The sequence below is a fragment of the Pogona vitticeps genome, chromosome 2 (genome assembly GCF_051106095.1).
Source record: "Pogona vitticeps strain Pit_001003342236 chromosome 2, PviZW2.1, whole genome shotgun sequence".
Lineage (NCBI taxonomy): Eukaryota > Metazoa > Chordata > Lepidosauria > Squamata > Agamidae > Pogona > Pogona vitticeps.
This window is the reverse complement of record NC_135784.1, coordinates 62,517,986-62,544,454: the sequence shown is the minus strand read 5'-3', so window position 1 is coordinate 62,544,454 and position 26,469 is coordinate 62,517,986. Positions and strand designations below refer to the sequence as shown.

The window sequence follows — 26,469 nt, the reverse complement described above, 5'->3', positions numbered from 1 at the left end:
AGCAAGGTAGAATTAAAGCAAAAATCACTGCATGGTACAGAAGAGAGCCTCAGCTTTCCCATCTGTTTCATTCAAAATAGGTCCAACAATACTAGGGGCATTAATCATTGTTATTGTTTAGTAAATCCATTAAGTGAAGTGAGAGGGACCTCCCAGGATAAGGTGTCATGCCCACTCTCCTTCCTTAAGCCCTCCAGCTGCCAGTCTGGGACCCTTGGTGACACAACAGGAATTCTGCATTAGAAAAACCATTTTCCTAATTCAGACCACTCAAGCTAGATCAATTCAGGGTTAGATCTAATTCAGATTTTTAGAAAATTATGTTGATACACAGGAGTTCCTACTTCTAAGAACATGGCAAGGGGGGGAGGTGGAGATACGGTACCTTGTTGGAATATAGAATTAGGACAATACAGAACATTTGGTGCCTGTGAAGAATACCTTTGCCTGCTAACACAATCATACAGAGAAGTTAAAAAAAACCACAACCCATCAGCCTACAAAAAGATACATTAGCCCAAGCCACTTGTATGTATGTATCACATGGCAGATGGAACAGAAAATCTAGCAAACCACTTGGTGTAGATTCTTGTGCTAGGCAACAGCCTAAGTGACAAATTACAAGACTGTCTTAATCCACTGCTTCCCTTTTTAAAAGAAGAAAGATGCACAGGTTTCCCTCATTGCTCCTCTTATTGCACCTTTTGAGATGGACAGCGGACCCCGTTGCTTCTGCGTATAGCTGGCCTGTAACTGACAAATCCTTCAATAAAGGCTGGGGCAGCACTAAGCCTTGATACCATTTATTTTCAAAACTTGGCCATTCTCTACTTCTACAAAAGAACTAGAGCAAGTGCATTTTAAACGTGATTAAAGCATTGGCGCTACTGACAACACACAAACACGCCCCACCCACCCCCACCCCCTCTGCTCAGGGTGGCCCTTCTGGCTCCAGGACTGTGATAGTGCCTTGGGACCATGATGGTCAGATCCATTCCCAACCTGAAAAATTAGTTCCTGAGGAGCCACCCTCCCCATATGGCCCTTAAGTCAAGCAAGAGTGCAATCAGAGAACAAGGACTCCTCTTTTAAAGGTGTGTGTCTTCCTCAAACACCTCTCCTTCTTCACCTGGCCGCTTGTTAATGAGAACATCCCAACTCTCTGGTCCGTTAACAGCTCTCCCACCGTTCACACTCGGTTTCTTTTCTTGCATTTCTGATTGGCTATCACTGGCTACATCCAGGGTGGGATTGTCATGGCAGCCATTCTCGACAAACCGTAGTTCCTCACCATGTGACTAGAAAAGAAGGAAAATGGAAACGGGAAGCTTGATTTTTAAACCTAAAGAAAGGGAGAGGAGCACATGGGAATGACCCAACCACCTCCCCCCCTTTTCTCTGGCCTTTGGAGAATAAGTATCCAACCTGTATACTATATAGGAGCTCACCATGTTCTTCATCTTGGGAAGGCGCCTCTGCCAGCAATTATAAATCAGTCCCATTATAATGATGATGACACAGATCGATCCAATGATGACCAGCACCACAAAGAGTTTCCCATAATCACTGTGGGTCTGGCTGGGACGTGACTGGCAACTTGTGGTTGTTGTATAGTTCTGGATTCCAATCTAAAACCAAAAATATTTATTAAGTAGATGAGCTTGCTTCAAACATATTTACCACATACAAGTGTCAAGTAGTCCTAAATCTGAGAGTCCCTCTTCTTCTATATGTACCTGTCTGTCACATACAGCACTGATGGTACCTGTCTGTCATGGGTTTGGAGGGAAAGTTCCATCCTATGGGGAGTGGAAGGCGGGACATCAGGGGGGAGGAGCTGTACTGTATATATATTTGGAGCTGATGTGGAGAGTGAAGAGTTGGAGTCTGTGTGTCAGACTGGGTACAACTGTGTGTCAGTTAGTACATACCTGATAGGTTCAGGTTTCTTTATAGGTAGCCAGAACTGATAGGTTCAGGGTCTATGCTTTACTTTAAAGTGTTCTGTGGGAGCTAATCTGTTGTATGTATATGGTTGGGACTATGCCACGTTACATTATCCTATTTACCTGATCTTTTTATTTACCCTGTTTGTTATTTCAATAAACCTTGTTCTTTTGTTTATTAAAATCCATTCCTGGTCTGTGTGACTCCTTATAGGGAATGGTTGGTGGCAGCTTAACTAAAGGGTGGTATACTCCAGTAGGTCTGGGGTTGTCACATTGATTGGTGTCCAGCGTGTGGGATACGACTGGTCCAGTTGTCCAGTGGTCCAGCAAAGCCTTGGCAAGTGTGCCCAGAGCAAGGGGGGTCTAGTCAGGGAAAATCTGAGGGCGCGTAGGTAATCTTCTAGGCTTACCTCACGGGGAGGTACGCTAGTGGAAGAACGTGCCACCTCAGATTGGGGGGACTAGATTAGGGAGCTCGGAGGCAACCCGTTTTGGCGGGAAAGAGCTGAGGCAAAGCTGCGTGAAGTAACAGTGATCTAGCCTGTCTGCTGAGAGGCCTAGCAGAGGGGGTGGATTCTGCCTGGCAACAGTTGCAAGTTCGTGCTGAAGGAACAGCAGCAATCTATAGAAGGCTGGTTCTGAGGCAAAAGAGGAAAAAAAAAGTGGTCGCTTTATTTTGAGGCTTGACTTTTGAAAGCAGCCTGTTCTGGAGGGGGATTATGCCCTTGACCCGAAGCCAAATGGCAGAAATGGGTGAAGTGAAAGACCCCCAGGTTGACCAAGGTTCTGAGGATGAATTTGGCTCAGTGCAGGGTAACAGCACGGGAGAACAGAACCCAGAACTCAGGAAAATGCTCATAGCCCAACAGCATGAACTGAGGGTGAGGGAAATGGAGGAAAGGGAAAGAGAGAAACAAAGGCAATTTGAATTAGAGAGAGAGAGAATGGAAAGAGCAGAAAGATTGGAGAGAGAGAAAATGGCGTTTGAGCTAAGAAAATTGGAACTGATGAATCAGAACAATAATAACAATAGAGATTCTGAGGGAGGCCAATTGTCTAAAACTGACCTGAAGAAATTCCCTGTATACCACAAGGGAGATTGCCCTGAGGTGTTCTTTTCCCTAGTGGAAAGAGCGTTTGTGGACTTCTCAGTAAGGGAAACTGAGAAGATGACCATCATGCGATCTTTAATCAGTGGCAGCCTGGCAGAAGTCTATGCAGAGATGCCAGAGGAGCTGCTAAAAGACTTCTCTGAGTTTAAAAAACTGGTGTTTGCCAGACATGGGATAAATGTGGAACAGCTGAGGCAAAGATTCAGGTCACTCACCAAGAAACCAGAGCAGACTTTTACCCAAGTGGGGGCCCAATTGGTGAGGCTGCTAGAGAAATGGCTATCTCAGGAGGGGACAGAGACCTTTCAGCAGCTCAAAGACTTGATAGCGCTGGAACAGTTCTATTCAGTCCTGCATGGGGAACTGAAGTTCCAGGTGAGGGAAAGGAAACCGAAATCTGTGGCGGAAGCGGCCGAGATCACAGATTTTATTTCCCAAATAAGAAAGCCCTTAGGTGCTGAGGGGAAATCGATAGGTAAACCCAAAGAAACCTACAGCAAGTACTCTCAGGGACCAGGGAAAAACCAGCAAGGGGGAGGGGCCCATGGTGAAGGGAAGCCCTCAGACATGAAACCAAGACCTCAGATTTTGGAGGGAAAACCAAAACAAGATGAGAAAGACTCCAAATACAGCAGAAAATGTTATTTCTGTCAAGGAAAGGGCCATCTAATCTCAGAGTGTGAGAAATTAAAGCAGCTAAAAGGAAATGTGCCTCATGATTCGAGTGGAACCAAGCCAAAAGCTGTGTTCTGTGTCCAGAAAGAGCAAAGCTCCTTGTCACTGAGGGAGCCTGTTGCCATGGCTACTCAATCTGGAACAGTTACATCTGCTGATCAGGCTGAGGAAAATGGTCCTCTTGTGGAGGTCAGGCGCTGCTTACTTGTGAGAACAGATTCTCAGTTGTTTGAAACAGCAGGGGTGGACGTAGGAATACTTGACCATCAGTATCGGGGGTTAAGGGATACTTGTTCCCAGGTGACCCTGTGCCATCCAGATATTATTCCTAGGGAGTATATAATCCCGAATGAGAGCATAAAGGTGGCAGGGATTGAGGGACAGGTGATCTCGCTGCCAGTAGCTGAGGTACCTGTGTACTTTCAAGGCTGGAGGGGAGTTTGGCGGCTAGCGATTTCATCGACTCTGCCAGCAGCCGTGCTCGTGGGAAATGACCTGGCTGAACATGTGAAATGGGTGCTAGTGATTACGCGTTCACAAGCCACCACGGGGACAGTTCCGGGGGGTAATGATGAGCCAGAGACGGAAGCAGGTGGGGGGAGTTCCGAAGCTGTGGTGGAAACCTTAACCACAGACAGCCGATTTGGCCAAGAGCAAAAGGCAGACGCCACTCTCCAAAAATGTTTTGAACAGGTGACAGACGCCCAGCTAACACCTGAAACCCCAGTGAGATTTCGAGAGAAAAAGGGAATTTTATATAGAGAGACCCTGAGGAATATCTCAAAAGGGGGAGATGGGATCAGAAGTCAGCTAGTGGTACCTGAAAAGTATCACCCCATGATCTTACAAAGGGGGCACTCTGACATGTTTGCTGCACACTTAGGGGTGAACAAAACACAGCAGAGAATCACACAGAATTTTTACTGGCCTGAAATAGGGAAGCAGATCAAAGAGTTCTGTAAACAATGTGATGTGTGTCAAAGGCAGGGGAATAGCCGCGACAGGACCAAAGCAAAGTTGTGCCCTTTGCCTGTGATTGACACTCCGTTCAAATGCATAGGGGTGGATATTGTGGGACCTTTGCCCAAGGCCACAAAGAGGGGGAACAGGTTCATTCTCACCATTGTGGACCATGCCACGAGGTACCCTGAAGCCATACCCTTGACTAACATTGAAACTAACACAGTGGCAGATGCCTTGGTGGGGTATATGTCCAGGATGGGATTTGCCTCAGAAATAATCACAGATTTGGGCGCATCGGTCACATCGAAGCTCATGAAACGCTTATGGCAAATCTGTGGAATTAAGCACAAGGAAACCACTGCCTATCACCCTGAAAGTAGTGGGTTAACTGAGAAGTTCAATGGGACTCTAATGCGCATGATTAGGGCTTACTTGGCAGAGAATCCAAACAATTGGGACCAGAAGCTGCAATCCCTTTTGTTTGCTTATCGATCAGTGCCACAAGCCAGTCCTGGGTTCAGTCCGTTTGAACTTTTATTTGGGAGAAGGGTGAAAGGGCCCCTTGATTTGATCAAACAAAATTGGGAGCAGATCACCCAGGATGACCCACAAGACGTTGTGACATACATAGACACCTTGATGAATGACCTAAAGAGAAACCAAGAGCTAGCAGCAGAAAACCTGCAAGCTCAGAAGGTCAGACAGAAAACATGGTATGACCACAAAGCTAGAGAGAGGCACTTTGACCCAGGGGAGGAAGTGCTTTGGCTTAGGCCCTGCAGAGAGAACAAACTGCAGCTCAAATGGGCAGGACCATATAGGGTCATTTCCAAGATGTCAGATCTGAACTACCTTATAGAGCAGGAGGAAAACCAAGCAAGGAGGGTGGTACATGTGAATGCCCTAAAACCCTACTACAGAGGGGAACAGAGGGTTTTATTTGCAATAAAGGCAGCTGAGAGTGAGGAAGCTGAATTACCCTTCTGGGAGGGTAGAGGAGAAGTAAAATACAACCCAGAGGAGGTAAAGATCAGTCCTGCACTCACCCAAGACCAGCAGCAAGAACTAAAAATGCTGCTCATCAAATATCAAAAGGTGTTTTCCAATAAGCCGGGGATAGTGAAGGGAGTGATGCATCGGATCCACACAGGGGATGCACCCCCGCAAGCAGTATCCCCATACTGAGTGACGGGACCCTATAGGGACAAGGTGCGGAAGGAGCTGGACGAGATGCTTAGGGAGAACATAATCGTCCCCTCTTCTAGTCCTTGGTCCTCTCCGATAGTCCTAGTGGACAAGCCTGATGGGAGCATTAGGTTTCGTGTAGATTACAGGAAATTAAACCGCGTAACCACTCCTGATGCCTACCCAATGCCCAGGCTAGACAACCTGATTGAAACCATAGGGGGTTGTCGGTTCATCTCATCATTGGACCTGGTAAAGGGATATTGGCAATTAAGAATTGATCCCAGGGATCAAGAAAAGACCGCCTTTTGCAGCCCTTTTGGTCTCTATGAGTTTCGAGTCCTGAGCTTTGGTCTCAGAAATGCACCAGCCACATTCCAAAGGCTGATGGACCAGACCTTAGCAGGGCTCAGTGACTTTACTGTGGCCTACATTGACGACATAGGGATCTTCAGTAATACCTGGGAAGATCACCTGAAACACCTGGAGTTAGTGCTGCAGAGGTTAAGTGCAGCAGGGCTAACGGTAAAGGCGAGCAAGTGTCAGCTGGGTAGCCCAGAAATAAAATACTTGGGTCACATAGTAGGGGGAGGAGTGATAAAACCCCTAGAGGCCAAGATAGAAGCAGTTCGTGATTGGCCCAGACCCAACACCAAGAAAAAAGTCAAATCATTTCTTGGGTTGGTGGGCTACTACAGAAAGTTCATCCCGAGGTTTAGCGAGATTGCGGCTCCGCTGACCGATCTGACGAGGAAGAAGACTGATGACCGCATCCCGTGGACCAGCGACTGTGAGGAGGCGTTCCAGAGGTTGAAGGAGGCCCTCATCAACTATCCAGTGCTGCGTGCTCCCGACTTCGACCGGGAGTTCATCATCTACACCGATGCGTCTAACAGCGGGGTAGGAGCAGTTCTTTGCCAGGAGGATGAAAATGGTGACCAGCATCCAGTGTCCTACCTGAGTAGGAAACTCCAGAAAGGTGAGAGACATTTGGCAACCGTGGAAAAGGAGTGCCTGGCCATAGTCTACGCGATCCAGAAGGCCAAGCCTTACATCTGGGGAAGACATTTTATTCTGTGCACTGACCATTCACCACTGCAATGGTTAAAGACAATGAAAACCCACAATAGTAAACTTATGAGGTGGGCTTTAAACCTGCAGGACTATGACTTTGAAGTGAAGGTGGTCAGAGGGTCAGTGAACTGTGTTGCTGACGCCTTGTCAAGAAGACCTGAAGATTGAAGACGGCGAAGGAACATGGACTATGTATATATTTTGGTGACCAAAGGTTAAATGTACCTGGTTTTTTTTTAACTTGGTTTGTATGAATAAAGGTAACTTGTTGTATTGTAAATGGTAAATGTTTAGATGCCTAATTGATATGGGTAACTTAGAGTGTAAGTATAAGTAAGTATGGTATTGTATGTTATTATATAACTGTTTTTGTGTGTTTTAACCAGGTTGTTTTTTGGTGAAAAGCACCTTAGCTTTCCCCCTACAAAACAACTTATAAAGAGGGGAGGTGTTACATACAGCACTGATGTTACCTGTCTGTCATGGGTTTGGAGGGAAAGTTCCATCCTATGGGGAGTGGAAGGCGGGACATCAGGAGGAGGGGCTGTACTGTATATATATGTGGAGCTTGTGAGGGGAAGCTGGAGAAGCTGGGAAGAAGAAGCTGGTGTGGGAGTCTGTGTGTCAGACAGGGTACTACTGTGTGTCAGTCAGTACCAACCTGATAGGTTCAGGTGTCTGTATGGTTAGCCAGAACTGATAGGTTCAGGGTCTGTGCTTTATTTAAGAGTGTTCTGAGTGAACCAAACTGGTGTATGCATGATTGAGACTAAGCCACGTTACTGTATCTTATTCACTTGATCATTTTATTTTCCCTGTGTGTTGTTTAAATAAACCTTATTCCTTTATTTGTTAAAAATCCATTCCTGGTCTGTGTGACTCCTTACAGGGAATGGTTGGTGGCAGCTTAGTGAAACTGTGGCATATCCCAGTAGGTCTGGGTTCATCACAATCACTTTATCAACTAAAATAAAAAGGCAATCAGTAATAATAAAGTATCCCCTCATACACACTATCACTCAGACCTTAACTCTTCATAACTCTCAACTCTAACTCTCCATAACTCTTGACTCCCTAAAAAACCATCTCACATCATTCACTCCCCCCCCTTATATACACAGCTCCACCTCCTGGAGTCCCACCTCCTGCTCTGCTATAGGCAGATGGGTTCCAGCATAACCATGATAGGCAGGTGACGTCATCGCAGCCGTCACAGCAATGTTTCCAGAGACACTATTTGCCGTCTCTGTCATTTTCACACCATTTTTGTATTTTCTTTGTTTAATATTTTCTAATTTGATTCCAAACTCAGTACACATTCAAGATGTTCCACAAGCAAAAAAGCAGAATGTACCTTACAACATAATCAAGTGCTACTGATCAGCCCTGACAGAAATGTACAGACCTTATAACATTTTGGGAGGAAGTTTTATCTATGACAAACTGTGAATGCTAAATACGTCACTATTCCCCCCACGCTTAAGGTCACCCATTACTTCCTACGAATCAAGAACAAAGCTTGGAAGTAACTCATTACAGATACCCATGTTACATACAACAAATTATTCCTCATACTAATGAGGCCATAGTGGCATTTCTGAAAGAGATGACTGTCAAAGCCATTCCTTTGGAAATATAATAATATTAGTCCTGTGCCATCAAATCAATTCTGACATGGCAACCCTTTCCAGGGTTTTCCAGGTAGAGAATAAACAGAAGTTGTTTACCATTCCCTTCTTGGGGAACCCTAGGACTTTGCAGTTTGCCCAAGGCCACACAGGATAGCTCTGCTTTGCAGGAGGCATAATGGGGAATTGAACTCCCAACCTCTGGCTCCACAGCCAGATACCTAAACCACTGAATATTCAAGCCAAAGGGGGGTGTGGGGGCAATAATACTTTTCAGTATTAAGAATGATCTAGGATAATCTTATTTATGATGGAATCACTTTTTTTAAAAAACAAAGAGTACCCTATCTTCCTACAAAAGCTTACACAACGGAATGAGTTCAATTTTACAAAAATTACAGATATTACACAATGTATTGAAAAATTATTAAACCTCCCAAACTTACAAAAATTACAGAATATATATAAAATTGAGAAAGTTAAAAACGTTACAACAAAATCTAACATGCCACATTCCAATTACATTGAAATCAAAATATCTTGTATCAGTCATAGTGGAATCAATCTCAATAGATTATTATAATATAAATACTAATGTTTTTGTTCCTTGACCTTCTTCCCCATGTCATAAATCCCTTTTATTTTTAAAATGAAACTGTAACCTGATTCCAGTAATAGAAGGAGGTTAGTGTTGTTATGTGTTAGGGCCATAATTTTAAAGAGATGGCGGGGAAGGAGATGATTATTTTTCATATGTAACCATCATAGGTCCTACACCCTGCCCTTCAATGCTTCTCTTCTGTCCAATTCAAATTAGCACTGCTGAGTAACATACTGTGACAGGACACTGCAGGACATGGGGCAAGTATATTTGCTGGACTGGCTGAGCAGGTGATTCACTGAAATGTGTCTGAGGTAAGTTCTAAGTTGTGTTGGAGACAGGCCCTCAGCCACTTTCTGAGCTCTTGTAACCTGGAGTTCAGGTCCCATAGAACTTCACATTGTTTGCCAGTTTGTTGTGATTGGGTACAAGACAAGCCCAAGGGCATTGTAAGGCTACTTTCCCCCACCCCCATTTCACTAAAGGATTAGAAAAAAAAACATGAGCCGCTTTCTAGATGACAAGAACTCCTCAAACACAAAGTGGGAAAGCTCAACTGCTGTGAGCAAAAGGGCATGGAGACTCTGTTTGGGGAAAGGAGGGGCAATACTTAGGTTCATTGTGCGTTTGTGGACCACACACAGAGAGTTTTAACTGATGTGGTTGTGATAGATACAGAAATGTTTTCTATATTTCTCCATGCTCTTCATCAAGAGCATAAAGTATTCCAAGGGACTATAAGAGTAGCTTTTATAATAGAAAAGAAAACAGATCATCCTCAGCATCAGTCATCGCTAATTAAAACTGACATTTGATGACTCAACAGTTACCAAACAGGAAAGAAAGGGTTTTGGCTATAAAGTGCTGGGCCATCAATTTGCCTATTCTGGGCTCAGAGCCCAGCAAGAGTAGAGTATGTATGGAACACATTTCCAAGGTGGTGTGAATTTAACTGCACTGCCTGCATGACTGAATAATGTCTTACCTCAGCTAAGCTCCTCCGTATGTCACCTAATGCTAGGAGAACATCATTTGTTGGAACAACCCCTAAGAAATGAAATGAAAAGAAATAAGTGTTATTTTATTTGTATTCCCTCTAGAATATAGTGTTGCTTGGAAGATCCCTTCCATTGCAGACAAGTGTGTTTGTTGCAGAATCCAAATACACATTTTATAATATCTACAACGGGCGAAAGGAAAGTAGAGGTCAGTGGGAAAAAACTTCAGAAATCAAGGAAAGAGGCAATTCACAATATAAATCCATCCCCAGTCTCTTTCATTTCAAAACTGACCTTCAAAGTTTCTATGGCTGAAATCCAGTAAAAAGTCACAACTAGAGTAGGCCCATTGAATCAGTGGGGTTTTGGAGAGCTATGCAGCAGTGGTTTACTTCTATTAAATTTGCAACCTCAGAATCTATTGCACACTACGGTTATGTTCAGACATTATGCCACAATTACTAAGAACAGTGTAGTGACTGTATACAATCATCCCTGCTTTGTTCTTCCTGCCAGCAGGAACACTTAAACCAACCAGAAACTAATTAGGAAGCAAAGTTTACTATTAGCTCCAAACCCGTAGTGCTGGTTTGTCATTCCCCTATAGAACCAGTCTGAATCCAGGATTTGCAGTTGGTTGCATATTGCTAATCTGTTATGAAAATGAAATATCAGTCCCGATTCAGACATAACAGGAAGGTTAGAGATTAGTTCCACTGACCCTGCTGGTGGGAGTGGCCAAGTGGGAGGCAACAAGGTTGTGTGCATAATTGCATAGCTCCTGAACAGTGAGGGAGGATTCTCAGTACAGTGGTACCTCGCAAGACAATTACCCCGCAAAACGTTTTTTTTTTTTTTTTGCTAGACGTTGACTTTTTGCGATCGCTATAGCGATTTGCAAAATGGTTTTTCCTATGGGGGATTTCGCTGGAAGATGATTTGGTCCGTGCTTCGCGGACTGTTTTTCGCAAGACGACGATTTTTACAGCTGATCAGCGGCTTTGCAAAATGGCTTCCCTATGGGCGATCTTTGCAAAACGGGTGTTTTCGGGACCAATGCTTCACAAGACAGCGATTTAAACAGCTGATCGGCGCTTTGCAAAATGGCTTCCCTATGGGCGATTTTCGCTGGACGACTACTATTTCCCCCCCATTGGAACGCATTAAAAGGGTTTCAATGCATTCCAATGGGGAAACACTTTTTGCTAGATGATGTTTTCACAAAACAGCTATTTCAGTGGAACGGATTAACGTCTAGCGAGGCACCACTGTAGTTTCATTAACATCTTATATCAATACGTTACTTGTAAAAGTTTCCATGAAATCCTTAAAAAATCTATCTATTCTAGTGAAAATGATGTGCAACACGACTGCAGGCTTATGAGCTCAGCCTTCTTTCCAGATGGGAAACACCTGTACTAGAGTCTTTAAAACTAAATACCTAGAAAATCATTTATCAGTTCTCTCATTGCTTTCTTCTGAAATATGGCATTTTCCTGTCCACTGTGGAGAATATGAGAAAAAGAATATGGATAACTAGAAATCTTATACCTCATAGCTTTTTATGCCTCCTTTACATAAAGTTCAACAACGAATGGGCCAGAAATTACTTTAGTCCACAATACCACCAGTTTGGAGAAAGTGCTAGAAAATGTGCCTCTGAACCTCCATAACTGCCCACTCTTGACACGCATACTATAGAAACAGAGTCATGAGTGATATATGTAGATGCATGGCTCATTATGGAAGGGTAGTATGGTGTATAGCATGAGAGGGGTCATCCCTGATGACTGGAGATATCAAATGAAAAGATAAGAGACCTTTCAGTTGCCCGTGCACAAAGAAGTAAGCTTTTTGCATCTCTGGAAGAACTTACCGTGTTCTCCTGCCAAGGTCATTAGCAGGTGTTTGTCGTTCTCATTGGGTTTACTTAGGGAAATCAACCACTGGCCCTGCAAGCCGTTTTTATACCTGGAGAAAGCATCCTCTACCAATGCCAACAACTGGAGGCCCCTCTCTACTCGGAACTCCTCCTGGAACAATAAAACATGTCTCTGTCATTTAAAAAGATGCCTTTTCATCCAAATGCATCTGTTGCAGAAAATGACTGTAGGCATAGGTTTTCAAGAAAACAACATAAAGATATCAGAAAGCACTTTGAAAATTATCATCTTTATCCATTCCTGTTGTCTTACCTTCTTTTTTGCTTCCTTAAATTATTTCTACATATAGAATATATCTAGCCTAGTTACTGTCTTTTTCAAAAATCAGCTTTATCTGTTCACAACCAATTATTTTACACAGCACATTTATCAAAAATGTAACTGCATACCACTTGGTCCCATAGTCTAGGACTTCTATACAAAGCATTTGGGTTTTCTAGTTAGAGAAGGCATTCACACCAAAATGGGCAAGTGTCATTTCATAATTTTTGAGAATAGCAAATAAATATTTCCCTTTGAAATGTCCTGCAAATTCATCCCCTTATAAAGAAGAAACTACAGGAATCTCTGATGGATCCCATAATCCACCAAATTTTATACTATCTAAGCGTGAGAAGCATACTGGAAAATTCAAAAGCTCCACATATTTGCAGCATTTTAATGATCCAATAAAGATATTAATTTACCTAGAATTTTGTTTCTAACCAGAAATTACTTAGCTACATTTTTTTTTCATTTTCTACTAGAAATATAATAGCTGTGTGAGAAGAAGTACACTACCACAAGAAAAAAAAATTCTACTGTGTGGATAGTGTGGATTCCATCCCTTTCTATTCACTAGGTACATCTCTCAGTTTGGCTTTAGTTGACTTTTTAAGTACAAAACCTAAATTTAATCTTCTTTTCTGACAGAGAACTCTTATATTGCTCTCTTGTTTCTGCTCTAATTCAGCAAGGGGCCCAGTGCACACAACAGACAAATCTCCAGAGGTTAGAAGGTTTCTATCTCTAGAAATGGGAGAAACAGCAAAGAGATAACTTTAACCAATCCCTTCCTGAACCTGCAGTTTCCATTTCACAACAAGGCAGTCCAGTTCTACAGGGACAATGATTTCGAGGTGCCTGATGTTTATGCTGAATGAATATGACTTTGGTTAGAGGCTATCTGGATCCCTTCTACATCCTCACTGAGCTCCTTGGAGAAAGAGAAAGACACAAATAATAAGGAATATTTTTTAAAAAACCAAGAGCTCCAGTGACTCTGTTTACACTTCAGGTCAAACAGAGATGGCCCCATTCTACTTGATGTGATTCACATCGCTTGGCAGCACCTCTCCCGCTTCTGCCTTTCTATTCTTGTTCAGTTGCCGTGCCAACCTAAAGGCCACCCAGATTATTAATATGTGCTAGCACCACTGGTTGCTATGGCAATCTCAAGCACGCAGGGCAAACACAGGCCTAACTGGGAAAGACAAGGAGGAGTCAGTCCTGAATCTCAGAGGCCCATCAGCACCTTGTCTCACGAGGCAAAGATTAGGGACCCTGCATGATGAATACTCGCATTGCCATAGTAAGAGATGCAACCTGGCAGAAGAGAAATGGAAAGAGGACGGGTTTTATGGCTACCTCAGGGCACAATCCCTGGACCACACAACTGGAACAGACATGACTGATAGAACTCTCCCTCCAACCATACTAACTTCTCACAGAATTCTACAAGTGGAGGAAAAGCATTCTGGCAGACAGGAAAATAGTCCTTTCCCCCATAAAAGATGGTCAAAAAGATTCTTTATTATTAAAAGACCTTATGTTTTTATACATGTTGATATACAAATAGCCAATTAGACTTCCTTGCCACCACATGGACCCAATATTTTTACACACACCAAAAACTAGTATAAGGAGCTGTCCTAAAACAAGATGATACAAGTAGAAAATAAGTGACTGTGTATAACTATTCAACTACATTTGGTGACAGAAAATTAATGATAACTAACTAGATATACTAAGTTACTTTACATTATTATCACCAACTCCATTTTGACAATTTTTAAAAGATCTGTCACGAAATGTTGCAACATTATGTCTTCCTGTTCAGAAATTCAGCCAGCAAACTATGTCTTCTTTCAGGATAACACTGTTCCATTCTTCATATTCCTTGCCTTCCATTTTATTCCCTCTTTAACAGCAAGTATTGTGTGACAGTTAAGAATGCTGGACTACCCTATATATGTATATATATATGTGTGTGTATTTATTCTGTCCCAAAGCTGGATATGCCTTCCCTTGTGTGTGTTGATGGAGCAATTTTGATTATACAACTATCAGCACTCCATGGATTTTATTATTTATCATATTTTTTGCTCCATAAGATGCACTTTTTCCACCAAAAAAAGGGGGGAGTCTGTGCGTCTTATGGAGTGAAGGTGGCGATTTCGCCCCCACTGGCTCTGTGGGGGGGAGCCTCCCAAGGGTCCAAGTGAAGCCTTCCAGGACCCTTGCGGCGCTCCCCCACCCCCCATGGAGCCAGCAGGGGAGAAAACACCAGCTTCCAGGACCTTTTCTGAGCCTTTCAAGCCTCACAAAAGGTCATGGAAGCTGGCAATTTCACCCACGCTGGCCCCATGGAGGGGCGGGGGGAGCATCGCAAGGGTCCGAGTGAGCCTTCCAGGACCATTGCAGCGCTCCCCCCAACCCCCCACGGGGCCAGCGCAGGCGAAATTGCCACCTTCTGGGACTCTTTTGAGGCTTGGGAAGCTTCAGAAGAGTCCCTGAAGGTGGCGATTTCGCCCCCTCTGGCCCCGCGGGGGGGGCAGGGTGAGCCTCCAAAGGGTCCTGGAACACACCCTGGGACGCTTTGGAGGCTCCCCACACCCCCCATGGGGCCAGAGGGGGCTAGGGTGTGTTCCATAAGACGGACCTCTCCATAAGGCTCACCAATTTTTTAGGAGAAAACAGATTAATTTTTCCCTGTTTTCTTCTCTAAAAAAATTGATGCGTCTTATGGAGAGGTGTGTCTTATGGAGCGAAAAATACATATACCTGTATAGGATATGTCAGTGAGAGATTTGCATTTTATCTAGCAGTTTAAAATCAGGGCCAGCCAAAGCCTCTTCACAAGAGATGTATTTTTCTTATATTATAAAGAGGTTTGACCTTATTTTCACAGAAAACTTTTTGTAAGAATTTCCATACCACTACCATAGAAGGTTTGTTATAAGCTCATCTAATGTTCTTGTCACTGGAGATCTCTAACAGGAAAGAGACTTTGGATCATCAATTAATTGCAGCTTTATGGGATTGATGGTGGAGTAATGGATTAGAGGAGTGTGTCTGGTTAACAGACACTAAACAGTAAACAAGATAAAAGGGCAGCAAAAAGGCACTTAAGAAAGATTTAGTGGCAGCAGGCTGACACTCTGAATTACTCACACTGGAAAACATGTGCCCTTATTTCTAACATCTTTAATGACAGAAACAACTTTTAAAGATGAATATGCCTTCTATATGCAAGTGTGAATATATTAAAATTAATTTATTCTGCCGTTTCTGTAATTATTAGCTATGCCTCATTAAGCTTTGTGTGCCCCTTCTTAGAAACAACATACTGTAAACACAGCAGAATATTCTCTCATTCAGCAGTTACTTAATCTGTCCCACTGTCTGCCATAACATAGTGGTTTTCTGGCTGGGTAAACAACACAAAAGAAGGGACACTATTTAACCTGAAGACCAAAAATCTCAATATTTCTATTACCAGCAGACCAGACAGCAATAATTTTCTCTCTTTTCCCTTGGATACCAGAAGAAGGGGAAGGGGGTGAATTATTTCTCCATCCTATTTTTCAATTAAAATCTATCTTAGCAAAGTGATATAGTATATTAATTGCAGCTGTATGGTGTGTAGAATTAGGTAACTCTAGGCAAAGCATAAGCCTTTAAGGAGAAAGGCAGGATAAAAATATTTTAAATAAATAAATAAACATTTAATTTGCCAATACCAAAACAGGGATAAAGCCACAGGGTATACGTACATGTCCTAGCTTCTATGTCTTCATGGGGTCGATGAAAGAGCAATCCATTTAGCTGAATGCACCCACATTTAGCCTAGCTGGCTGCTGAGTTTTGATTGACCCATCCAATGCGACCAAGACCTGAAATCCTTGTTCTGGGTGCTGCTACCTTTACGATGCAATGAAACCTTTAAGGTAACATTTTTAGTGGTTGGCTGCTTGCTGTTTGAATATCCCACCTGGGTCTGGCAGTCATCTGGGTCAACAGCTTTGCTTTTCTGATTTTTGAAATCTGCTAGTTTTTTTTAATCCTTTCTGAACTTTATGTAGTCCTGTTGTCTTTAAATAAACTGAATTCTTACTGTGAAATTCTTAATGTGAAACATTAGGTACTGACTGAGCTTAGGCCTCTAGGACCAGCCCGAACTGGACCAGGCATCTCACACAAGCACCAGAACGTTTAAACACAAAAGCTGGCAACCACGCTGTTGCCCAGCAGCTTGACATGCATTCATACTGTGTGTGTTGATGTAAGGTTTATCCTTGTAAATACTCTAGTCCTGTTCAATGCGAAGTGCATACCTATAGAAGTGGAAATTAATTCACTCAACAGAGATTTTAGTTTTTAATTTTAACATTTAACTGCATCATGTTAACTTTGTCATGAGTATAAAAGTAATTGCATGCCCACTAAATATATTATAAAACTTTTACCTGAATATCTATGTATGAACACTTTCTAATTGGTGGTTAGGAAGTATTCCCTATTTCTCTCCCCCTCATTCTGTGACAAAGAGGTGGGGAAATGACATAGAGATGAAGAACAGCACACTTCTATAAAGAGTGGTATACAGTATTCCTATAACCCAAACTATTTACTGATGGAATACATATTATAAAGACAAAAGTATAATCCTGGAATATGTTGACACAGAATAGGTTAGAAATACTTGAATGAATGAAGAAATGGTCAAAAAGCTGTCTCAAGGAAGGCAGGATAGATAGAAGGCAGGAATAGGTACCTCAAACGTCTAGCAATGGCATTCCACAGAAAGAGGTGCATATTTTGTTTAGAAGTGTAAGCTAAAAATGTCACTATATATTAATAGATGTTCGGCCAGTCACTATGTATTAGGTGCACATTTCAGCAGCCAGTGTTGTGAGCAGCTACAAAATATGGAATTAAAATTTACAATAGTTTATAATTGTGCAGTCTTTCCTTCAATATTTTGAAGAACTTCATGTAAGTTACACATGTGTACTACTTGGGAAGTGTTTTATCGCCATATTTCTTCCCCAACTTTTCCTGAAATAGCTGTTAATGAGCCCAAACAGATTGTAAAAAAAAATAATCAAACATGTGGCCAGTCATAATTAAGCACTACCAGCTGCATAATGCCCAGGCAGGCATGTTTTACAAGCCTGTGATGGCAATATTGAAACAGAATTTCTGTTCTCTCAACACAGCTTACAGATATCACAGATGGCACCATTAGAGTATTATTTAAACCTGGACAATCACAGGACTGCTTCTTACATAATTTTTTTTTAAACACTGGTACTGTATGACATATCAAATCTTCACTACAAACATCTGTTTCAGAGACAAAATACTGTATCTAGTAAGCCAGATGGATTTTGAAAAACCTAATTCATTCTTCATATTGCCAGCTTCTTCATGGATATCGGCTGTGATGACATTTAGACGGGTAAGACTGCATATGTACGCACACTTACTCATTAACTGAATTCACTGACTTTATTTATTTATTTATTTATTTATTTATTTATTCATTTATTTATAGCCCACCCATCTAGTCATATAGACTACAACATATCATATAACAATATAACAATTTAAAATCATAACAATATATTACTAAGTAAACAATGATCCAAGATGGGAGAAAAACACAAGATAACAAAAATTCAGATGATGGGTGGAGGGAAGGCTTGCTTAAACAGCAAAGTTTTCAAACTGGCATTTAAAGATGCCCAGCGAAGGGGCCATGTGTATCTCTGGATGGAGGCTATTCCAAAGACGAGGAGCCACTGTCGAGAAGGCCCAGTTTCTTGTTTTTTCTTTCCGGACCTCCCTCGGCGTTAGGCTCCTCAGCCTCACCTCCTGGCTAGATCCAAGTGAATAAGCAGAGTATTGCATTGTAAAGCAAATTAAGATGCTAATACTTTTTTAAAAAAAATACAAATTGATATAAGTTGATTGCTTATCATTCCTAAAGATGATTAGATTCTGTTTTAAGAAAAGAGAGGAGAAATTTATTTAGAAATTATATACCCTGTTTCCCCGAAAATAAGACAGTGTCTTATATTATCTTTTGCTTCAAAAATGCATTAGGGCTTATTTTCAAGGGATGTTTTATTTATTTTTTCATGTACAACAATCTATATTTATTCAAATACAGTCGTGCCATCTTTTGGTTGCTGCACAGTGATGGAGGGTGGAGTTTCCCTTAACTGGGGCTTATTTTGGGGGTAGGGCTTATATTATGAGCATCTTGAAAAATCATACTAGGGCTTATTTTCAGGTGAGGTCTTATTTTCGGGGAAACATGGTATATATTTTAAAATGGAAAACTACTCACACAGTCAATGTTGTCTGACATGTTCAGAATTATGTAGTTTTTGCCCGCAAGGTTGCTCCAGTCCTTACAAGTCACCTAGGAAAACAACAACACAGTTCAGCTGGAAAGAGTTTGGGAAGAGGTGTATGTTTTTCTGTAATGCACACATGAAGCTGACTCATCCTGAATCAGAACATTGGTCCTTTTAACGCTTTGCTATATAATCTGACTAACAGCAGAGTTACAAGATCTCAAAATGAAATTATGAACTAAGCAATGAGAACAAATGCACCCTATTCTTAAAAAAGAAACCGCTATTATTCCAGATGTACTCAAAAGCATACAAAATGTACTCAAAAACAGGCAAGGAACTGGAGTGCTATGTTTACAGTGTAAGCTCTGGGCTGTCCTCTCTGTTCAATGCCATAGCATTGCATCTGGTCCACTATTTTGTTGGGCCTCAGGAAAGTTCAATGTGGTACCACCATGTACATAGCTAGGACTATAGAACTCACAGTGGGTATCCTACAATTTAGCTTTGAGACAGAACCAACACTTATATCATGAGTCAGGAAAAGGCCAGATTTAATCTGCAATCCTAACAATCCAGCAGCACTCTCCATGCAATCTGCCAATTTTCCTTTACCTCAGAGACTGGAGTTAATGGATTTGGCCACTGAAGGTTTTTGTTTGTTTGTTTGTTTGTTTGTTTGTTTTGTTCTGCTTTTAACCCAAGTAGTAATACAGATAATTCTCAAAAGCTTTCATGGCTGGCATCTTCAGAGGACAGGAGTCAGAACTCCAGAACAGAGCACAGAGTTCTGACTCCTGTCCTCTGAAGATGCCAGCCACAGAGACAGGCAAAACGTTAGGAAGAAAAACTTAAGAACATGGCCAAACAGCCCAGAAAACCCACAACAACTGAAGAAAGAAAGCTTAAGCTTAACGACACCCATCAATCACAGTGACAGATAATCTCTCCCCCTTATCACAACAATACATGCAGAACAAAAAACATGCTGATCACCATAATCACCCAATCTCCTGAAAAGGACAAAAAGCTGATCCCACAGCTACAAATACTCAACTATCCCACAAACTGTGCCAGAGCACAGACTCCTGTCCTCTGAAGATACCAGCCACAGAGACTGGTGAAACGTTGGGAAGAAAAACCTCAAGAACATGGCCAGACAGCCTGAAAAACCTACAACAACCAAAGAAAGAAAGTCTTGTCCAGAAGCATGGGTGTGTGACATGGGGTCCCATGGGATCTAGAACCAAATCAGTCTTTGGCCCAAAAATGGTTCCCCATTCCTGCCATATGTGATGAATAATGCTGAACACAGTTTTTTTTTTTGGCAATGTTCATATCCCAAGAAATGAAAACAGGTGATTGTCAACAGCCATCACAATTGGTTATACAGTATAAATCTTCTCTTGGGTTGATGTCACACAGCAATGAAATGATTTGTTTAAAGCACTGCAGCATGGGAGCACTGTGCTCCCAGAATGCTTGGTCAGCACACCTCTGTTTCTGAACTAATTTTTGGAGATTGCCAGACATACTTAGGCATATGACCTCATGCTTTGGATTGCCAAAATATGTACAATAAGGCAGGAACTAGAGTGGGACTGAAAGCTAATTTATAAGCCAACCCCAATCACACAGATAAAAATATTCATTGTTATTCTTACCTGTGTCAAACTCCAGGGGATTCCTGTGGACAATACAGCCATGCGAACATCTCCTGTTCGTGGTACAAAGCCCTGTTCTCCTGCAGTGGCTGCTGTGACTGGCAGCTTGGTAACATTCTCTGTGGAAATAGGGGTAGGTGTTGGTTTATCAGTCCAGGCCCAGAAATCGACTGCTGAGCTTGGCTTTGATGGACTGCTAGCAGTCCTGGTAACTGTCTCAGTAGCTTGAGTGCCATTCCCATGAATTCCTGTTGTAAGAAGATATTCTCCCTCTTGTTCTGTTTCAGCCACTTCAGTGGCCTCTTTAACCACTGTCCCTTCTTGTCCCATTCCTCCTCCTTCTGTGGGCTTTTGATTCTCCTTACTTACTGTGGTCTCCGCTTCACTTACATCACCTCTCACTGTAGCTGTTGTCGTCGTGGTCTTCATCAGCTCCTCTCCTGCTCCCACTGCACTTTCTGAAGTCATACTGGGGGGAATTTCTGAGACAAGCTGAGATCCTTTAGGAGTGGCTGACAAAATGGAGGACAGAGGCAAGAGACTGGGGCCCATGCTGCTACCTAGGTCAAAGCCTGAGGAAACATGTTCAGGAATGGGTTCTTCCTCCTGTCTAGCTGTAGCCACCTCTGCTACTGGGCCCGTTCTGCTGGCTGTTGTAGAGAAAAGGATAGAGTACAATGAATCCTGCCTGGATGCTTCAGGAAAAGTTACTTTGGGCTTTGGGCTGCTCTGAGAAGCTCCCTTGGACTGATTTATAGGAAGTAATCCTTCCTCTTCCTCAAGGACACTGGTGGAAGGTGTTTCAGAGTCAGGTTCAATGGAATCCAGTGACGGATGGAAAGAGGGCACTTCATGGAGGTCTTCTATCTTTGTCCCATTTCCTTTAGGCAAGGCCTTCTGGGAGCCAAGTGGGAAACTATAATCTGAAAAAAAAAAAACAAGAGATTGTTCAAGGGGTATCATGAACAATCTGCAGCAGGAAATATTTTTTTACTCCTGAAGAAGTCTTCTACATCTCTAATGGATACTATCTAGAAGTGTATAAAGTGGCAAAGGACTCCACCATCCATTTTCCGTGTCAACATTTTCTGCTCTCCTAGAAGAGTTAATCAGTTTTGCCCTCGGAGATCCTTCTCTAAGCTACTATATCTGTGTTTGAATTTTTTTTCTGCAAAGCTACACATTTGGAAAAATCCTATTGCACAATGTAAATCAGAGTGTGTGCGTACACACCCCCACGAATTGCATGGTAGTGGTTTCTATTTACCAGTGAGGTAGAGACCAAAGCATATGAATTTGCTTATATTACAGAAAAGATTTTCAGCTACTGTTTTAAATTATGCATCATCAAGTGCAATGCACATCCAAATTTTATCCACCCACATCATACACATACATCTTCTTCCCACTAGAGCACTTTCCTACCATCTAATATACTCTCTGGAACAAGAAAAAGATCTCTATTTATAAAGTATAATGGACACCCAGAAGCAGCACTCAAAAATGATTTATCACTAGCCATTCATTCTAGCCAGCTTAGAATCCAGATCATATTGTCACCAATGATGCTGTACAAGTAATTCACAGTACAAAGATTTGAATAAGATTTCCTTCTTAATGCATCTTTTGGGTCAAGTGTCCAGCTTTAAAGTACTTTGCTCCCTGTTACCTTTTTAGGAAGTTTGGTGGTTTTAATTACCACAAGTCTTTTAAAAATATAACTTCCCCCTCATGCAGAACCATACTTATTCCTTGAAATCCTGTGTTTAATCTTCCTCAATCTAGTGTTTACTAGCTGTCTTGGATTTCAATCCCCTTTAGCCCCAGCCAGCATGACAAAAGGTTACAAATGATGGATATTGTAGTGTAAAATATCTGAAGTGTCAAGTTGAAAAAAAAAACAGTTCTAAGTCACTAATAGTGCACCACATGGTACTCATTCTACCTATTCATTTAACACATGTGAAGAAGAATACCAAGTGGTACCATACATGCAGGAGAATGAACTGTGAGGATATGCGAAGAAGTGCTGCTTCCCATACTTTATGTGGTGAAATCCTGAAGAAGGTTCATGTGCAGATATTCCCCAAGATCTCTCTATTTTCTCATTTGTGTGCCATTTTCAGGAGCTGTTCACTAACTGTGGAACTAATTCTTCTAATAGACTCATCATAAGAGGAGCAGTTATCTGTACATTCCAAAAGGTTTGCCTTATGATACAGACTCAGATCTGTAAAATCCTATCCACCTTGCAAAAAGGCTACTATTACGTGGGCAAGAATGGCTACAAGATACAAGATGCTGAATATGGAATTTCTCACCTGGTCTAGTACATAAGTGTGAGTGGGGAGGAGGAACTGAGTGAGGGTGCAAAACAGCTGCTCTGGAAGGACACGCGGCTAATTTTTATTTTCTCCCACAGTTGGTCAGCACTGTCATCAGTTACTGACATTGGCTATATGCACAAGGAGCTGAATTGAAGCCATGATTCCAGTTCACTCCCAGGAAAGGAATGCCAAACCTCTGGGGTATCTCTTGACATGTCACTGAATGCAAGCTCTTGCAAAAATAACAGCATCACCAGAATGATTTTTTTAAATGCCATCTTCATTCCTGCGAGCTTCATATTAGACACCCTAGAAAGCTATGATTTCTTTTTCTTTTTTCTTCTTCTTTTTTTTCTTTTGCATTTTGGATCCTACTTAAGGATCATTTGATTTCTCAGGAATCTTTCCCAGGTTAAATGGGCAGGAATGGCTACAAGGTACAGAGTGCTGCATGGAATATGGAACAGAGTATCTGCTCTGTTCCATTCATAAAACCTGAAGCAGCTTTAGCATATCATTCTTAACACTCTCTCCAAAGGAATGTTGCATTCTTTCAACCTTCCATTAGAAGAACTTTTTACTGACAAAAGCAATCTTTTATTACTGCCTTTTCAGTGACGATCTTTGCCAACCTTTGTTAACATGGCTTGCTAGCTTTGGATCAAAATCTCAACACTATCAATTGCAATCACAGGACAAGCTGATGAGATTTGTACAGTATTTCTAGTCTGTAAGCCCACAACCCCAGCTAATGAATTCTAAATAAACTGTAGTTAATTGCGCTCCCATGGTCTAGAAGCTGCATGGTTTCAGGATGGGAAGTTGATTGTTATTTAAAATAAAGAACTCCTGTGCCCAATGTGGAGAGAAACCCTGTCCAGGGAATGTAAACACCAGCAGGTTAATATACAGAAGCAGAGTAATTATTTTGTTATTCAGTGGCCCCATGCTTTGATCTTTCATAAGTCTGCCTATTAAATGTTTGCATTTCTGTTTGTGCTGTTATCTTTTTTACAACCCATGACACACTTCCTTTTTTTAACAAACAGATGTATTAAAGCAAATGCACAAAGAAAGGTCAGGATAATCTGCTGGCTGATAAAAGTCCACAAAAAGAAAATTCACAAATTCACAATGTAAGACCGCCCCCCCACATACACATGCATATTAATGAAAGATGTAACAAAACATTAGCTGGCTGGATATATCAGGAATGTAGAGCACTGGTTAAGTATTCAATTCTCCACTGTGCCTTGTAGGAAGAGACAGTATGTGTTGTCTTGGGCAAGCTACAGGTTCTTAGAGTGACCCCCAAGAGGAAATGAGAAACCACTTCAATTCAATGCTCCAGATGTTCCAGGTCCAGATGTTCAAGCTAGATTCAGAAAAAGGAAGAGGTACTAGAAATCATATTACAAATATACACCAGTTGCTGGAGTAAACAAAAGGAGTTCAGAAGAAAATCAGCCTGTGCTTTATGTATTACAGCACAGCCTTTGAATATATGGATCATGAAAAGAAAAGGGTGCTGCAATATTTATGTACTCTGGACAAAAGACTTCTGTTGGGACAGAATATGGAGAATGGTTTTCCTTTGGCAAATGTGAAGACAACACATTTATATCCCTTTCTATTTATTTTTATGCAGATCATACAAAAAGCAGACTGGATGCATTTAAAGGACAAGTGAAAACAAGCAGAAGAAATATTAATAATTTAAGATGTACAGATAACAATGTATTACTACTGGCAGAATGGGGCAGTGACAACAGGGCAGTTTTTAAAAAGGATATACAAATGCAGGATTACAGTTGAACATTAAGAAGATTAATATAAAGATCACAGAAGAATTGCATAATTTTAATGTTAACAATGAAGAAATTAAATAAAGATTTTCTGTACCTTGTCTTAAACATCATGGTACTGATGTTTTTTTTAATATACAGCAGTGAAAGTGGACAATGAAGAAAACTGACAGGACAAAATTTGACCAATCAAAAATTTGGTATTGGAAATAAACTTAAGGGTATCGTAGACTGTGAGAAAGGCAAAGGTGTTAGATAAAAGCAAAAACTGTATGAGTTCTCTCTGGAGGTAAAAATGATTGAGCTGGATATTTTGGGCATACCATGAGAATATAAGATTCCTTTAAAAAGAAAATGCAGTAATGAGAAAAGCTGAGCAGCAAGAAAGAAGGAAAACTAAATATGAGACATACTGGTTAAAATCCATCAGTAAGTCACAACTAGAGTAGGCCCATTGAAGCAGTAGGATTTGGTGAGTCAATACCTATGTAAGTTCTATTGGTTCAGTAGACCTAATATATTTTCAACTTGCTACTAGATTTCAACCAATAAAGTAAGTCTAAGTTTTGACTTTGCAATGCTAGAGCAGAGCTGTTAATTCTAGAACCTTTTATTATATAGAATTATTCTATCATTCTAAGATTCTGGGTGTCATTAATTCATGGGATAAGAAGCGAACAGATAGCACAACACAAAATGTTGTGTGGATCGCCTCGGGTCTAGATGGCTTATTAAGGACCTTTAAATAAATTCATGGAGAAAATGCTGTGGTCTGAGCTAAGAAGGCTCTTAATTCAGTACTACCCATTTTATCAGCAGTTGATATAGAGACTGTCCACTGGGGAGTGCCAGTCCATCAATTATTCTTTCTTAGTGCACAACTCTTATCTACCTATCGTAGGCTTAAATAAAATTCAGCCCATGATCGTAAAAGGGAGGATCATTGTGTTACTTGTAAGAGAGGCAATCTGGCTCTAATGGATTTATCTAATTATACTGAGTGAAATCAAATTAACCAGAAATTGAATTACTGTTAAGTAGAAGTCATCTTATAAACATCTAGCCTCATCTGTCAAAAGGACATTCATTTCTATTTTGCTTTCTTCTGAAGGGGTAACCAATGTTGATGCCATGTTTTCTAATAGTTATGTTGAATCCGGGTGAGAAAATAGATGGTGTGAAGAGGGCATGAAGGCCATTTCATACAGGACACTCTCCTTGCCCAGTAATCTTCTCCTTACAGAGAGAAAAACAAATGTCAACAACACCTGGGGAAAATACATATGCTGTACTTCACAACTGCTAACGCAAGCAGCAGTTACACGTCTCCATACAGGAATAACACGCTATTTAAAACAGTCTTTGACACAGACAAGATGATGGTGTGAAATATAACACAATTGTCAAGAGTGAATTTAGCCAGGGTGTTGCAATTTACATTCTAAACTTAGTTGCCAGATCTCTAACAATTATGAGAGAGTAGTAACTCCTGTTCAGGATTCCACTAGGGGGAGAAACACCTGCATAATGAAGTCCCACAGGAATGATAACATTTGGTAACCAAGAAGCATTCACCTAGGAACAGCAGAGGGGTCCAGGACCATAGTAGCCTTTTTTGGGGGGGGGGAAGTGGGGGTGGGGAAATGTTACTATACATTTAAACTCAAGGCACAGAAGCAGCTGTGGATGCAGTAGCCATACCCAGGCCAGGACATTCTGCCCTAAGCCTCTTAGGTATTGTCTTTACAAGGTGCTTAATTTAATGATTGCTTGGCTAAGGATAAGATTAAAAGATGTTGATTTTGTGTCAGCCTGTTCATAGGCAACAGATGCTTTCTTTACAAGCTGGAGGAGAAGATTGTTGCAAGATAATGGCTCATGAAAAGTAGCACACCCTCCCAAGGCACACATGCCCATGT

The 26,469-nt window shown here is 41.5% G+C and overlaps 1 protein-coding gene across 1 annotated transcript in view; it reads right to left on the bottom strand.

Moving 5' to 3' along the window:
* Window positions 1-787: 787 nt before the first annotated feature.
* Window positions 788-26,469, bottom strand: part of PODXL2 (podocalyxin like 2) — a 58,483-nt gene continuing 32,801 nt past the window's right edge. The window contains exons 3-8 of the mRNA XM_020798058.3: window positions 20,419-21,341; window positions 18,745-18,819; window positions 12,062-12,218; window positions 10,173-10,234; window positions 1,449-1,628; window positions 788-1,298 (exon numbers count right to left, since the gene is read on the bottom strand). Coding sequence (XP_020653717.3) covers window positions 1,089-1,298; window positions 1,449-1,628; window positions 10,173-10,234; window positions 12,062-12,218; window positions 18,745-18,819; window positions 20,419-21,341 — 1,607 coding nt within the window. The 3' untranslated portion in view covers window positions 788-1,088. The remainder of the gene's footprint in view (window positions 1,299-1,448; window positions 1,629-10,172; window positions 10,235-12,061; window positions 12,219-18,744; window positions 18,820-20,418; window positions 21,342-26,469) is intronic.